The sequence below is a fragment of the Mesoplodon mirus genome, assembly GCF_964341445.2.
Source record: "Mesoplodon mirus genome assembly, chromosome: 9".
NCBI classification, from domain to species: domain Eukaryota; kingdom Metazoa; phylum Chordata; class Mammalia; order Artiodactyla; family Ziphiidae; genus Mesoplodon; species Mesoplodon mirus.
The window spans coordinates 29,155,153-29,170,404 of NC_138985.1; the positions used below are offsets into that span (position 1 = coordinate 29,155,153).

Consider the following 15,252-nt stretch of genomic DNA (forward strand, 5'->3'; position numbering starts at 1 on the left):
ACCTCTCCCAAACCCCTGCTGCGCCATTGCTTCACCGTGACCTCCGGTGGCCCCGTCCAGAGTTAGCCACCTCTCAGGGTCCTCCTCTGCAATGTCTGGGCTGATAGGGTTTCAGTAAGTGAATGCTGGGGGCCTTCCCCCCTCCTTCCATCATCCACCTGCAGAGCATCAGCCAGGGCCAGGCCATCACCGGGGTGACGCTGGGAATGGGGGCAGGAGTGGGGGCCCAGCTCACGCCTCGGGGGTGACACTTCCTGTGTGACCACTGCACGGTGGGGGTTTGAACCAAAATGTCCCTAATGCCCCATCCAGCACTGGCCAAAAAGCCTAGGATCCCTCCCAGGAGGAACCAGGACAGAGGTGCTAGAAGGCCTGGCCCGAGCTCCCTGGAGAAGCCCTGACTCACTCTCGGGTCCAGGCACCTCTCTCGCGAGGGCCTCCATCTCCAGGGGACAGGCTCGGGCCTGCCCTGCAGGAGGATGGCTGCGTCAGGCCCACTGGCTCTCTGTTCACAGCTGGCGTGACTCTTGTTCCACCAGGCTGGCCCCTCTCGGCACCACCAAGTCCGAGTCAGTCGCCAGACTCTCCCAGGGTGGGCTGGAGTGCATGACCCCAGCCCCGCCCTCCCCATGCCAGCAGCAGCAGGTGCCAGAGCCTGCAGAGTGGGGCTAGGACAGCAGAGTGGCATCCAGCTCAGGGCTCCGGGTTAAGAGGGGAGGATCTAGGACCCCCAGCTGGCACCCGACGGTCCTTTCTTCCCTCTGAAGGCAAGCCGGTGACCCAACCTTCAGTTGTAAAGAATAAAACCAAGGACATAAGATAGACCAGATAAAACCATGCTCGTGTGGACTGGCTGAGGGGTGAGCTGAGTCTGAGACTACAGAATATATTAATTTTTCCTTGCCCCTGAAGTGACAGCGACCTGAAGGAGAGGCCTCGGGATTCCTAACCACGTCCACGGGGGCATCAGGGAGCTGAGAGAGAGCATGCCAACCTGGGGTCCAGGACAGGTATGCCCAGCAGCGGCCAGGCTGCAACCACCCGACTCCCAGACCAGGGGGGACCAGTCCCACGTGTGCACCGCTGTGGAGGGCAGGAGCTCTGCTCTAGAGGCTGCCCTCCGACCCAGAAGAAGAGAGTGCTTACCAAGGACTGGCGACTCTGAGTCCACACACCACTCTTTATTCACGGAAACAAGTCGTCCACCCTGGGCTGAGCCTGCTGCCAGCTGGCCGTCTGGGGAGCAGAATGGAGAGGGGGTTGGGTCTGTTCCCCAGACCGTGTTCTGGGTGGTCAGGTCTTTGTAAGGCAGCTGCCACCTCCTGGACACACTGGCACATCGACTACTCCTGACTCTTCTCCCTCCCGCACACTTTGGAGGCAAACTGTTGAGAGATGGTGCCTCTCCCTCCTGGCAGATTATTTCTGCCCTGGAAGTTTGGAGTTTGCTTGGTAATTCCACTGTTGAGCCCTTTGCACATTCTTCACTCATTCAAGAAATGCTTATCAAGAAATGCTCATCAGGTCCTGCCCACTGAGCATGGCCCCTGGAATGGGGGAACGGGCAGGGGGCCCTGGAGAGGCTGCCATGTGACTGAGGAAGGGGATGTGTCACACACCTGTTATGTCCGGAGCGGGTGCAGGCAGACTCATGAGCCCAGCGTTCCGGGACCCGTGCAGGTAAATGGGGCACTGAGGACCCTCGGGCTGAAGCCTTCTGACTCCTGTTTGGAAATGCACGCAAGCTCTAGAGATACAATCTCTTCTCCTGACCAAAAGCTTTTTAGATTTCTGAAACCTGTGTGAAGTCTCGCCAGGATGCAGGCTGGATGAGAAACACCTCTGGGAGATATTTAGGAATTTGCCATTTTGGCGTTTGCTGTGTACGCGGGCCTCAGGGCTAGAATTTGGGTAATGACCACACAATGAGAACTGTCTTGGCAACGAACGTCACACACAGACCCACAAGTGCTTAAATACAGATTTATTGCAAACCAACACCGGAGACAGGGTGATTTCGCAGGTGTGCACCCCACTTCCTTGGACCTCAGCTGACGGAGCTCAGTGGCCAAACTGCTGCTGCCGGGTCTGAAGAGAGAAAACAGGCAGAGTGCACAGGCTCCAGGGCCCAGGCCGGCGGCGAGGGGCAGAGGTCTCCCACAAGACGGCGCGGGTGACCAAGCACTCCCTCCCCTGAAGCCTGGCACTCCCAGATGCCTGCAAGCCGCTGTTACAGCGGGTGGGGTGGGGAGAAACGCAACACTGGAAATCAAATAGGGCAAAGGGAAGACAACTGACCACCGAGTCCACAGCTCCCAAAGTCTCCCAAATAGCTGAGGTGCAGGCACCACACCCCACCTGGTCACGGCAGAAGACCCCACGGGGGTGGTGGAGGGGAGGAGGAGACAGGGGCGTGTTGAGAATGGTTCTCTCACAAACACGTGCCAGTGAGACCTTTCACTATGTGGGACAGGTGTACAAATCCTGAGGGCGCTAAAGAGGGGCCTCCAGCAGCTCCATGACCAGCCTCGGTGACAAGTGCAAACAGCAGGGCCCTGTGCCCCCGTGGTGGCGCTTCCCCCAGCCACCTAGTGTCCACGCCTCCTGTGATGGCATCAGAGCAAGCAAACGCTTCCCAGGGACCCAGGGATGTGTCTACAGGGCGCTGTGAGCCAGAAACCTGCCCCCATAGACTGTGATGAAGCAGCTCCCACCTCTGCAGTTGAAGGGGGAAGTCTCCAGAAAGAACGCCCCCCGGACAGGGCTCCTTCCTCCCCCAGCCCAGAGAACAGAGCTCACGAGGGCAGGTTCCAGGGTGCAGAGACCTGCAGGGTCACCGCCCAGAAGGGCAGCCCCACAGTCCTGGCGAAGGGCACAGGCTCTGGGTCCTGGGACAGCGGTGAGAGCAGAGCCACAGCTCTGTGCGGTGCAGTGTGGCCTCAGCCAGGAAAGGACCAAGGGCTGCACCGAGCAGCTGACACACCACGGGGCCTCCTGAGGGTGCCTGGCCCAGCTCACTCTGACAAGAACCGGATCCCCCGAGAGAAAAGTGCTAGGCCGGGTGGCAGCAGAGCAGCCCGGTCAGGAGAGGGACAGATCCTGCCGTGCCTGCACCTGAGCCACGAGACACTTCCTTCCAGCGTCCAGATCCGGCGGCAGGACCCCAGTTTCTGCAGCTCCTCAACGAGGCTGAGGCAGGCGGTGAACGCGTACAAGCAGGCGGGCAAGACCACACGTGAACACACCCAGCAAGAGGGCGAGGCTGCGCTCTCCCCAAACTGGCCAGGAGCTCGGCCCTCAGGCTGCACAACCCTGCCCACGCTTCAACAGCCGCGCGAGCAGCACCCACGCCCGCCCCAAGCGTGAGAACAGCAAGCAGAGAGCACAAGAGCAGCAAGCGGAGGGAGGGAGTGGCTAACGGGCCAGGAGGGGCCGGAGCTGCGCCTGCCGGGACACCCCCTGCTCTCTAACACCCGCCCGCACAGGCCACACAGCCCCCGCCCCGCTCTAGAACAGTCTGGAGATGCAGGGCCAGCATGGAGGCCGGGTTCCCCCTTGAAAAGAAGGATGGCAAGGGTGAACCAGGCAAGCGAGTCCCCGGCAGAAGGGAGCCGTGGGCCACGGCTGAGGCCCCACCTCCCCGCCGGCGAGGGCTTCGTTTCCTTCGGTCATTAAAACTGCACAGCCCCCGGGGAGATGTTGAACATGGCCGGGTCGAATCGCTGGCCTCGGAAGGGCGAGCCTTCAGCATCCCACCCCTTCTTCAGCATCTCATGGACTTTCTACAAACAGAAAATAGAGAGGTTACTGTAGTCACCAGGCCCACACGTCCTAGAGCAGGACTCCGCTCTGCGTCCTCCGGAAGAGGACCTGCCCGGGGTGGCAGCAGACCCTCCGCAAGACTGCATCCCCACGTGCAGATTCCACCCCCATCCTGGCCCCAGCGAAGCACTGGCCGTCCTCCTGGCTCCGATGCTGTCCCTTCTCACCAGAAGTACCTGTCCGAACTCCAAATGGCCTGAGGTGCAAAGAGGGGTTCTCTGCTCCCCTTTCCCAGGGAGAAGGCTGGTGGCCTCGAGGCCTGTACCCTCAGATAGTCTGGGAGTGACCCAGGCTGTGACTCAGAGAGACCTCAGGAAGTCTGGCTGTGGACCCACCCATCACCGACCCCTGCAGCCCCTGGGGGGCAGAGGTCAAAGCTGCTGGATCACGTATCCCAGCACACAGGCAGTAGCAAGCCAAGCACTGTGGCCTGGGCCAGGGCACGGCGGGAGGCTGCACCCATGAGGGAGGTCCCTCGCCGTGCTGTAGGCCCTCCTTCCCCGCGGGTCCCCGGGTCTGCCCTCGGTGCTTCCCTGAGAATGCATCAGGCTGGGAACCCTCTCCCCTTCCTTCTGACCAGGAGAAACAAAGAAACTCACTGCCACGGGGCCAGAAAGCCCTGCCCACCTCTGGCCTCTAGGCTGACAGACTGCGCTGAGGGGAAAGCTCCCGGTATCTGGCAAGGCTGCAGGACTCTCCTCCTGACAGGGGCCTTCTTTTCCCTGTTATTAAACCTACGTGGTGCAGCAGCAAACACATCAAAGATGGGTAGTACATCTCAGGGATTAATCCATATTACTCCCAAGTCGGTACAGATGACACACGCCAGGGACCCTGGGAAGAGCACTGGAGGAGCGGGCAGTGCTGCCCGCAGGCCGCCCCCCGGGGAGAAGGGACCAGAGAGGCCGGCCCCGCCCACCAGCCTGACTCCGGGGCTTCCTGGCAGTCCTGCTGGGCCAGGCCTCCTCCTCCGTGCCATCCCTCTTCCTCTAGCTCTCGCCCACCTACCCCTCTGAAGGCCCCCCCTCCCGGTCTCTCAACTCACTCTGTGCCCCTCATCTGAGCACCTCGTCTGCCGAGTGAGCCCTGACCCACTGATGTGCCCGTGCACCGGCCTCGTCACAGGCAGTCTGACGGGCCCTCACGCTCCAGCTCCAGGGGTCCTCGGCCCGCTGCCCGCGCTGGTCCTGCCCCAGGCCCCTCATGGCCACCACCTGCTTTCTTAAGCCGCCCCTCCTCCCCGTAGCCCCCATCTGAAGCCACCAGCCAGTCCTGCTGACTCTCCAGCCCCGATTTCCTTCTTCTCCTGGGGACGCTTTCCTCCGAGGACTCCAGAGACTGTCCGTGGCTTCAGCACCGTGAAGTCCAGCTCCCTCCCCGCCAGGCCACGCCAGCTCTGCTGGCCCCTCGCGCCTCCAAAGCTCTGCTCTCCATCCAGACCCTGCTCCCCACACTGCGCTCCCCTCAAGGCCCGTGTACTGAGGACAGTCCACGTGGAAGCCTGGGAGGTTCCCGAATGTCTGCTAAGCCCAGATGAGTCCCACACGGCAGTGCTGGTGTTCCCACCTCTACTCCCATGGCCCCGAGGTGTCAGTCCTCTACTATCTCCAGCGAGGGACGGCAAGCTGGAGGCCCCTGCCTGTCCAGGAGCACGTCAGCTGGGCAAGGGGTCACCCCCGAGTCCTGCCGCCTGCACCACCAGCCATGGGCTCCTGTGTGTCTGCTGAAGGTCTCCGCAGGGCACTGCACTCAGCCGGGCACTCACGCCCCTTCACGGTCAGCACACTGCCTGGCACACGGCAAGCCCTTCCAGAATCCCTTTTGACTCAAACCATAGAGTTCTTTCCATTAGACTGCAGGGTCTCCCAGGCTCTTCTTCAGATCCTTCTTGATCGGCCGGCCCCATCCCTGAGCTCATCAACAGGGACTCGGCTTCCTACTTGGGTCTCACAACCAGGTGCCTGCCCACTTCGGGGCAGCGACACCCACATTTTCGATGGCTGCACAGGGTCCCCTCCCGTCGGGCCGGCGTTCAGTGCTCTTTCACCTGGTGGCCACAGGCACATGCAGCGTAACTGGATAAAACTGCCGCCTAAACGTGCACAGAGGTGGGTTGCACTCCACATCCTGTGCCCTGCGAGCTCAGCCATTACAGCCAGGGGCCAGTTTCCGTAGACAAGACCAGCAGATGTCTGTGATCCAATGGTCAACTGTAGCCCCGGCCTCTAGCCCCAAAAGCCCAGGTGGGTCAGGGAGCTAGACCAAGAGGTGATTCAGAGACTCAGGGAGGGGTGACAGACAAGCCTGGAACCAGCTCAGGGTTCAAACCTCAGCCCTGCTGCCAGACCAGCTGTGGGACCTCGAACACGTGCTGTGACCTCTAAACCTCGACCCCCCTCTCAGGGGTGCTGCAATGGGGGACCATGACCCAGCCAACCCGACCCAACCTGCGTGCAGTAAGCACTCACTAAGCACTCCCCTCCATGGCTCCTTGGCCCTCGAAGGAGCAAGGCGGGCCGTTTGCATGCAGGGTCCAAATGAGACGGAAAGGAAGGACCACAGGCACGCGGGCAGTGGGTGGGGGCGCTCGACGGCCCTAGGCCTAGACCACTCACAGGAGCCACAAAGTGAGGCCCCTGGGAGATAAGACAGGACGCCTGAGAATCTGAATGGCACTGGGGGTGGGGTGGAGGGCAGGCCTCGTGTCTGACACATGAGCAGCCTTGGAGATGGACCGTGGTGCCATGGCTCAAACTCCCGGTGCTGCTCACGTGGGACACTGGGAACTAAAAATAACCTGAGAAAAGCAACCCTCTCTTCTGCACAGAGCCACTCTTGGGAGTATTAAAGCAGAAGGAAGACAGTACACGTCTAACTAATCCTCCTCGCTGCCACCACAGGCTCAGGCACGAGCCTCCTCTTCGGTCACTAACTTCCTCCCATCCCTCCACAGCCGCCGGCCACGCCCACTTCTCACACCTCTGACGTTCGAAAGTGACTTGGAAGGACTTTCCTCCCATTGGCCCTTTGTGGTCAAACCCGCACCGGCCCCGAGGCAGGGCTGGGCCCGACTGTCCCTCCTGTGCTGAGGGTCTTGGAGGGGCTGAGGGGAGGGAGCCGTCTGCACGGCCCCAGCGTGTCAGCTAGCAACACGCGATACCTCCGGGACCCCGCGGACAGACAGCTTTTGGCTCTGCCGGCTGGGCGCCCGCGTCAGGAGCCCGCAGCAGCGCACGCCGCCCCCCCGCTCTGCCCCGCAGGGCCCGTACCAGCTCGTGGCTCTGCGGCTTGCCCTGCAGCTTCTGCTGGTAGTCGAAGGCGAGCCTGTCCAGGACCGCGTGCTCCTCCTCGTCCACCGTGGCCATGGAGCGCTCCTTGTTGATCTGGTCGATGTCGATTTGCTCCTCCCCCTCCAGGATGGCGCTCCACCAGTACTCGCCCACCTTGTTCAGGCTCACCTGGCACACGAGGGCAGAGGCACAGTCAGTGTCGGGCAGGTGGCACCGGGGACCCAGCGGGGCTGTCCGGACCCCGGGCACTGAGTATTCCACTCTCCACCACCATGACTGGGCGGTACCTGTGGTCCCTGTCCCCCAGGTCCTCTCAGAAGACACTGACCCCCGTAGGCATCAGCACCCGCACCGCTCAGCCACCAGAACCCCAGCCCGCTCTGACCAGAGGGGGTCGTTTCCGAGCACTCCGAGCTGCCCCATCCGCCGGTGCCTGGACCCCGTCACAGTCTCCCGAGCTGCCGAGGGAAGCCTGAGCCCAAACAGGAGCTTCTGTCAACATCCACCTGCCCGGGCCCCGCTAGCTCATCCCCCTCCCTCCTGCTGACCTTCCCCACCTCCAAGTACAGCACCCAGGCTCCTGCCTGCTGGGGGGACCTGGAACCTGGGGGACCAAGCACTCAGCCTGACAATGACTACCCACCAGCCAGACGCCCAGGCGCCTTGTCCCACTCTCCTCTCTGGCCAGGCGGCTGCAAGAGCGGCTCCCCAGCCCTGCGACCGCTACATGTGACTCACCTGCCACTCAGCCTCATGGTGCAGCCCAGTGAGGGACGGGGGGAGTCGGGGGGACACAAGAACTCAGAGGTGGGGACTGCAGAATAGCAGGGCTTTGCCTGAAGCTGATGCCAAGTACACGCATCCCGGGGACCACACAGGGAGGGCCCAGGCCACCTCCTCCCCGTGGTCCCTGGCCGGCTCATCGGGAAATTCTTTACTGACTGGCCAAGAACTGACAGGAGGGCTGCCCACGCTCCCTCACTCTGTCCATTCTCAGACGGGACGTAACCCCCACTCATGCCCAGAGGGGCAGGGAGGTGACACAGAGATGACGGAGCCAGCAGTGAGAGCAGCGCTTCCTCACAGGAGCACCATGAGGAGAGGCTTACTGGCCAGTGGGCAATCCTGACAAAGTGGACTGCGAGCTGGCCCACAGGCGACATCTGTGAAGACACTGCATGCCCACAGGTCCTAAGAAGTCGGCCCCATGGCTCACGGGCTGCGGGGAGTGGTGCTGCCAGCTCCAGCCCTGCTGCCCGAGTCCACTGAGAGCCCCTGCGGAGCCCGGGTCCAACAGGGTCACAGCAGAGCTAAGTCCCGGCCCTGAGAGCGGCTGAGGTGTGGGCAGTGATGGGGGCGGGTCACACAGTGGAGACAACCTCCAGGAAACCACAAGCACAGCATGAATGTCAGCATCTCAGCACATTACAAAAGCAAGTCGCCCCACTTCTGACCATCCTGCGTGGACGCGGGCGTGAAGATGGCAGGGGTGAGATGGCAGGGGTTCTGAGCACCCCCTGCCCACCTGATCAGATGAATGACCTCTACCCTGCCAATGCCACTGTTTACATTCAGGGTGAAGCTTCTGTTTCCAGATGCTCTGTCTAGCCAGCTTCTGGCCAACTGTACTCTCCTGTTTGCACGCGTGGACCTGACCTGGCCCTCAGAGCCCCCAGTGCCGAGCACTGAGCCCCGTCTTTACAGAGCTGCAGATCACTGCGCCAGGGCAACAGAAACCTTCCAAGGGGGAAATACATGCTCTTCTTACCATTCCAGGAGAGACTTCTGAGGAAGTCGGCCCTCTGTATCCACAGGTTCTGCATTCCACTGAAGTCAACCAACTCCAGATCAAAAATATTTGGAAAAAAAAATTTCTAGAAAGTTCCAAAATGCAAGACTTGAACTGGTCACACTTCAGCAACTGTTTACATAGTATTTACATTGATTAGGTATATGATGTGAAGTAAACAGGAGGATGTGCGCAGGTTGCATGCAAACACTACACCATTTATATAAGGGACTAGAGCATCCTTGGACGTTGGTATCCTTGGTGGGGGAGAGGTGGGGGGAGGGCTGGGTTCTGGAACCAATCCCCTGAGGATACTGAGAGACGACTGTAAATCTCCAGAGACAACAGACCCTTTAGATTCATTTTACTTGTATCTTCGTTAGTCGTCATCATGGCCAAAATCTAACATGTATCGTTAGCACTCACAACCTCTGTAAAATACCCACTATTACCTCTACCTAGAAGTCAGCGCCTCACCTGGATCACCCAGCGCTACAGGCAGGACAGAGCCATGCTCAGGCCAACAGCCCGTGACAGCACTGTGGGGTCAGCCCAATCCCCACCCCGGGGCTCTGCTGCTGCTCCTGTGCATACGAACCACACACAGGGTGTCCTAGCCAGGTCCACACACACATCTAGGCCCGACACAGCTCGGGGGCACAAGGGGACTGACCCTGAAACCAAGGAGCCTGGTGGGCCTCTGTGTCCACAGAACAAGTCCGCCCGGGCACTCTGCAGACCCAATAAACATCAACATGAGCCCAGCACCGCAGTAAAAACAATTGAAGGTGAAATTCACATTAACATAAAGTTAGCCATTTTAAGGTGAACAGTTCAATGCGTTTAGCGCATTCACAAGAGTCTGAGCTATTACCACCTCTTATCTAGTTCCAGAACACTCTCATCCCCGCAGAAGGAGAACCCGTGCCCCTGAGCAGTCGCTCCCCACTCTGCCCCTCCCCCAGCCCTGGCAACACATCATTTCTTTGCCTGTTCTGGACCTTTCCCGAAAACGGACCCCCAGGCTCTGTGTCCTGTGCCTGGCTTCTCTCACTCAGCACAGTGTCCTCACGGTCCCTTCATATGCTACTGGGTCAGAACGTCATTCCTGTTTCAGGTGGAATAACACAGAGTGCAGCATCAAGAGGACACGGGTGAGACGTTCTTAGATTCAGGTCTAAAAGTAACATCTTTGATAAAGCAGTCTGATGGCTTAACATTGGGTTTTGATTTTTTATTTTAACATTGTTACTTTTTAAAAAAATCAGGTTTGTGGAGGCGTAAGCTGGCACACAGTAAAATTCACTGTCTTGAGGGTGCATCCTATGAGTTTTGACAAATGCAGCCACGGAGCCACCACTATCAAGCCACACCCCAAAGCTCACGGTCCCCTTTCGACGGCGATCCCCTCAGCCTGACACTTGCTTTGCCATTTTGTTGGTCTGTGTCTGTTGGTCTGCTCTTCTCTTAGCGCAGTGGCCTGGTGTTCAGCCATGCTATGCGCGCATGGGGGTCACCCCCTGACACAGGCCGACACACCTGTGGGTGGACAGGTGGGTGTTTCCAGGGTTCGGCGGTCACCTACCAGACTGCCTGCAGGGCTTTGTGGTCTCCTTTCCCCTTCGTAGGTATCCAGCAGTGGGATTGCTAGGTCCTATGGTAAGTGCACATGTAACTTTATAAAAACTGTCAAACTGTTTTCCAAACCACCTGCACGGTTTGGCCTTCCCATCCGCAGTGCAGGGGAGCCCCAGGGGCTCCACACTGTCGCCAGTCCCTGTTCCTGTCGATTCTTTCCAGGAGCCAATCAAATAAGCGTGAAGTGACATGTCGCCGTGGTTTTAATTGGTATTGCCTTAATGACTAACGACATTGAGCATCTTTTCATGGGCTTATTTCCCATCTCATTTCTTAAAACATTTTATTTAGAATAATTTCAAACTTATAAGTTATTAGAATTATTCAAATACAAGAATACCGTTTCCTCAAGTCACCCACTGTTAACATGCTACGCCTTTTCTTTATCACGTGTATGTGTGTCTGCATATATGTTCTCACTCTGTGTGTAAGTTTATAATACGGGGTAAATTACACGGTATTTTTTCGGAATCATCTTGGCCCTTTACCCCTAATACTTTGGTGAGTGTCTCCTTCCTGAAGGTATGGAAGTTCTTTACTATAGTAACTTCAGCTCACCTTCCCTCCTGCACAGGATCCAGTCCAGGGTCCTGACTACATCTTAGTGGGCCTGTCCCCTTTCATCTGGAACATTCCACCGCCTTTGTCTTTTGTTGTTAAGGACCATCCTTCCTTTGGGGTTTGTTTGGTGCTTCCTCCTGATTAAGCTCAGGGACGTGCCCCCGCAGAACCTGCACAGGTGATGCTGCAGCCCTCCTGGGATGTCCCCCCTGCAGGCACAGATGTCACGTGCCGCATTCCTGGGGTTCCTCCCTGACTCCATCTGCCCCGCGATATGGCAGGGACACGACACTTCCAGCCCCAACAGGTGCTGTGCAGGGGCCAGCAGGGGCCTTCTCCTCCAATGATGGAGCCACTTACCCCTCTGTCGCCAGCACCGGCTCCTGGACACGTAGTATCTCAATGGCTCACTCGTTCCCATCCCTGATCACACAGCGCTCAGAGTGCCCCATCTCGGCTGGTCACGGGTGGTTGCTGTGACCTGATAACACACCCTCGTTCCTTGGCTTTCCTCCAGGTTCCTTTTAGCAATCGGTCCCAGACCTAGAATCAGTTTCTCAGGGGAACCCCCAGAGTGCTGGTTGAACAGTTTTCCCAAAATGTCCTCAGAGAAACTTCCAACTCCACGTGGCTCAGCTCACCTCAGCACCCCAATCTGTGTGATGATGATGACTCACCCACACTCATCTCCCTCCCCTCCTTTGTCACAGAACGCTGCTTCTATTCAGAGAGGGAGGCAGTGCGCCCCGCGAGGAGGACAGCTCCTTGCAGCTGCCCGTACGTGGGATCAAGCTTGGGCCAAGGAGATGCAGGTGAAAGCTGTGGGATGGGGCTTCAGAAGGGCGCCTTGAAACAAGGACAGAGGACAGGGAGAGGCAGCGGGGGCCTGCTCAGCTCCAGGCGCTTATGCGGGGAGGACGCGGCCCCGGCCAGACCGCTAGCCTCTCAGGGCTCTGCCAGAGGCGGCACTGCGGTGGGCAACCTCCTGGTTTTAATGTCGTCAACAAGTGTTTTAAGCTTAAACATTAAAGCACTGTAGGGCCAGACAGAACCCGGCCGTGGTGGGCTGTGGCTGCGAGGCAGGTGACCACGCAGGGCCAAGCTGCGTCTCCACTCTCCTCCCTCACGGGACGAGGGGACGTGTGCTCTGTCCACCAGGAGCGTGGTCTTCCGGTTCTGCCTGACATGTCCCTTCTATTCACGGGCAACTTCTCCAGAATGTGCAGACTCAGGCTACCTGCTTCTCAGCACCCGGTGGAGATCCAGGGGTTGGTGATGATGCCAAAAATGTGACCACCTTGAGAAACACGACGGGTCCCAGGAGACGAGCATTGAAGGCCAAGAACTCGCATTTCAGTCCCTGGACTAATTTCCAGGCTTCGGGCTCTTGCCAAAATACTAACGTAATTTAACCTGTATTTTAAGCTGAACGATGGCCCCTCAGAGCCAGGCAGGGGGCCCGTGGCCACCAGTGACAAAACAAAAGTGGTGAACCACTTCACAGAGAAACACACATCCCCACTCGAAAACAGCCCAGTGCCAGGGCACACAGGGATCTGCTGATGTCACAGAAATCCGACATCCTTCTTCGGGGAGCCCACGGCAATGGCCGAGGACTACACTCAGCCTGTAACTCTACTTTTGAGAACTGTAATCTAAATATATAATCTAAATACGGGGGACGCAGCTTATATAAAAACACTCATAGGTTCAAGCACCAGACACACTCAGTAGCGCGAGCTTTAAGGCAAGCAGACAAAGATCTGTGAACACGCGGCAGCTACTGCACCAGCTTTAAATGACTCGAGTGTGGATCATGTCAGCGTGTGGACTGGCGTCGCCTCACTAATGGCTACAAATGCAGAGACCGCGGAGTCTCGACGGCTCGAGGCCATGGCCTGCAGGTGCCCACGGCAGGGCCATCAGCCCCACCTGCAGGGAGAAACCAGGACAGTGAGCTGAGGCGGGTTCTGGGACAGAACGAGGCACAGGGGGAGGCCCTGATTTCACGTCTCAGGAACCAAGAAAGGAGCTTTGCCTCAGAATCAAGAAGCCTCATTTAACATTCTCGAGTGTGGGAGGGAGGGAGGCAAGAGCTGTCATCCGGGTTTAGCTGCCACCCCTGCCTGCTCTGAAAGCCTGCCCGGGCGTGTCTGATGTGGATCCGGCTCAGGCAAGGAGGGAGTGGTGGCTGGGAATCAAGGGGCATGTCTGCACTGGCCTGCTTGGGAGGTCAGGACTCGGACCACAGACTCTGGTAAGGTGACAGGCACCCCCGGGGTGACCCCTCCTGTCCCAAGTGGCCCCCACAGAGATCATGCCACATAAGGCCTGTGCTAGTGTCCTGGGGCAGCCGCAACAAAGCGCCACACACTGCGGGCTTCAAACAAGACACTTATTCTCTCCATCTGGAGGCTGGAAGGCCAACATCAAGGTGTCGCAGGGCTGCACTCCCTCCAGAGCTTCCAGGGGACCTTGCCTCGTCTTCACTTCACTCTGTCTGTTTCTTTTCCTCTCGTAAGGACACCTGTCCCTGGATTTAGGGCCCACCTGGATAATCCAGGATGATCTCATCATCGCAAGGTCCTTCACCTTCTCACATCTGCAAAGACCCTGTCTCCAAATAAGGACCTATTTGCAGGTTCTGGGATCTGGCGAGGACATCTGGGGGCCCTTTTCGGCCCACTCAGCCTTTAGGAGGTGGGCCCTTGACTATTTTCCTTAATCGCCCCAGTGCCCAGCACAGGGTCTGGCACTTAGTGATAAGCAACCAACAAACGTCTGGGGATCGACCAACCAAGGCTCTGAGCCTCACCTGAAGATTGAGGAACGGAGGTCCAGTGAGGCTAAAGGCGGCCAGTGAGTGGGGCTGAGGCACAAAGCAGGCCTGGCCACCTGGGCAGCCACGCTCTCCCCCTCCAGAGGCTCGAGGGAATGGCACTTGTTCTGGTCAGTAAAGGCCCCAGGGTCTTCACGCATCAAAGCCATGTGCTTACTGAGCTACAATATCATCTCAGATACGTGCTCCTCAATGTTACCAGTAAATAAATAATTACACTGAGAACACACCAATCTTTCAGCTCCATAAGCAGCAATGTCTCCATTAAGACACTGGCATCGGCTGTACCCGAGGACCGTGGTCAGGAGGAAGGTGGAGACAGGCAGGATCCCCGCATCTCGTGAGAAGGTGCACGCCAGGTGTGCAGGGGGCTGGGCTGGCAGGGAAGCTCCGGAAGAGGATGTGATGCTCTAAATTAAGTCCTCTTCTTTTTCTACAAGTGGTGGAGCAGCATTAGAAATGCGATGCCATCCACGGATGATGAAAGCCACTTGAAGGAACCTCGGGGAAGAACCAGCCCAGCACCTGCAATTCTGAGAGAGGTGTCTACATGGACCTCGCAGGGTTACACAGGAGCAGGACAGCCAGAAGCCATGCTCACGGGCAGTGACAGGTGCACCGCAGCCCATTCTGCTTCTTTATAACTCCTCGAGCAGCAGGTGCTTGGCAAAAGCAAACTGGAAAACTAAAAGGCAGCCAGGGCACAAGCCTCCCCCTGGACCAGAGGAGGGCCTGGGACGACCACAGGGCCTGGGCGCATGACCGGACGTCACGGTCGTCTCATCAAGGTCAGCAGAGAAGGCGACGCACCAGTCTCCCTGCTGGCCCGGGGCTGCTGGTCACAAGCTACGCTGCGCTGCTGCCAGCTCTCCTCCCCGCGCCTACTCGCTCCTGGGTGCCTTTCAGCTGAAAGTTAGAGAAGGAGGGAAACGGGAGGCTTCTGGGTCTGGGGTCCAGCTCCACCCTGAGCAAGCTCTTCACCCTCTCTGAGCGCCAGCATCCTGATTTGTAAAACAGGCTTGCAGAGATGAAACAGCACCACCAGGCACCTCCCAGAGCCAGGGCCAAAGTGTACCCAATAGATGGAGGCCATAATTACAAGGAGTTAATGCCCTGGCCACGAGCCATGTCCGTATTCAGACGCAAGTTGTACAAAACACGCAAAAAAGGTGACACGGCTCTGGAACAGGCATGAAGAAGTCAACATCACCTCTGGCAACGAAAATCCCAAGAGTGAGGTACCTGGTTAACAACCACATTTCCGCAGAAGCCACGTCAAGTGCAGGGAATCCTCAGTACCCTGATTACAACCC

The 15,252-nt window shown here is 58.3% G+C and overlaps 1 protein-coding gene across 2 annotated transcripts in view; it reads right to left on the reverse strand.

Moving 5' to 3' along the window:
* Positions 1–1,969: 1,969 nt before the first annotated feature.
* The window catches only part of NUDCD3 (NudC domain containing 3), a 75,274-nt gene continuing 61,991 nt past the window's right edge, over positions 1,970–15,252 (reverse strand). The window contains exons 5-7 of one of the 2 annotated variants that reach the window (XM_082632647.1): positions 7,092–7,280; positions 3,637–3,782; positions 1,970–2,088 (exon numbers count right to left, since the gene is read on the reverse strand). In XM_082632647.1, the coding sequence (XP_082488773.1) occupies positions 3,672–3,782; positions 7,092–7,280 (300 nt within the window). In that variant the 3' untranslated portion in view covers positions 1,970–2,088; positions 3,637–3,671. Of the gene's footprint in view, positions 3,783–7,091; positions 7,281–15,252 lie in introns of both variants that reach the window. The other variant, XM_082632646.1, reaches the window with a different exon arrangement.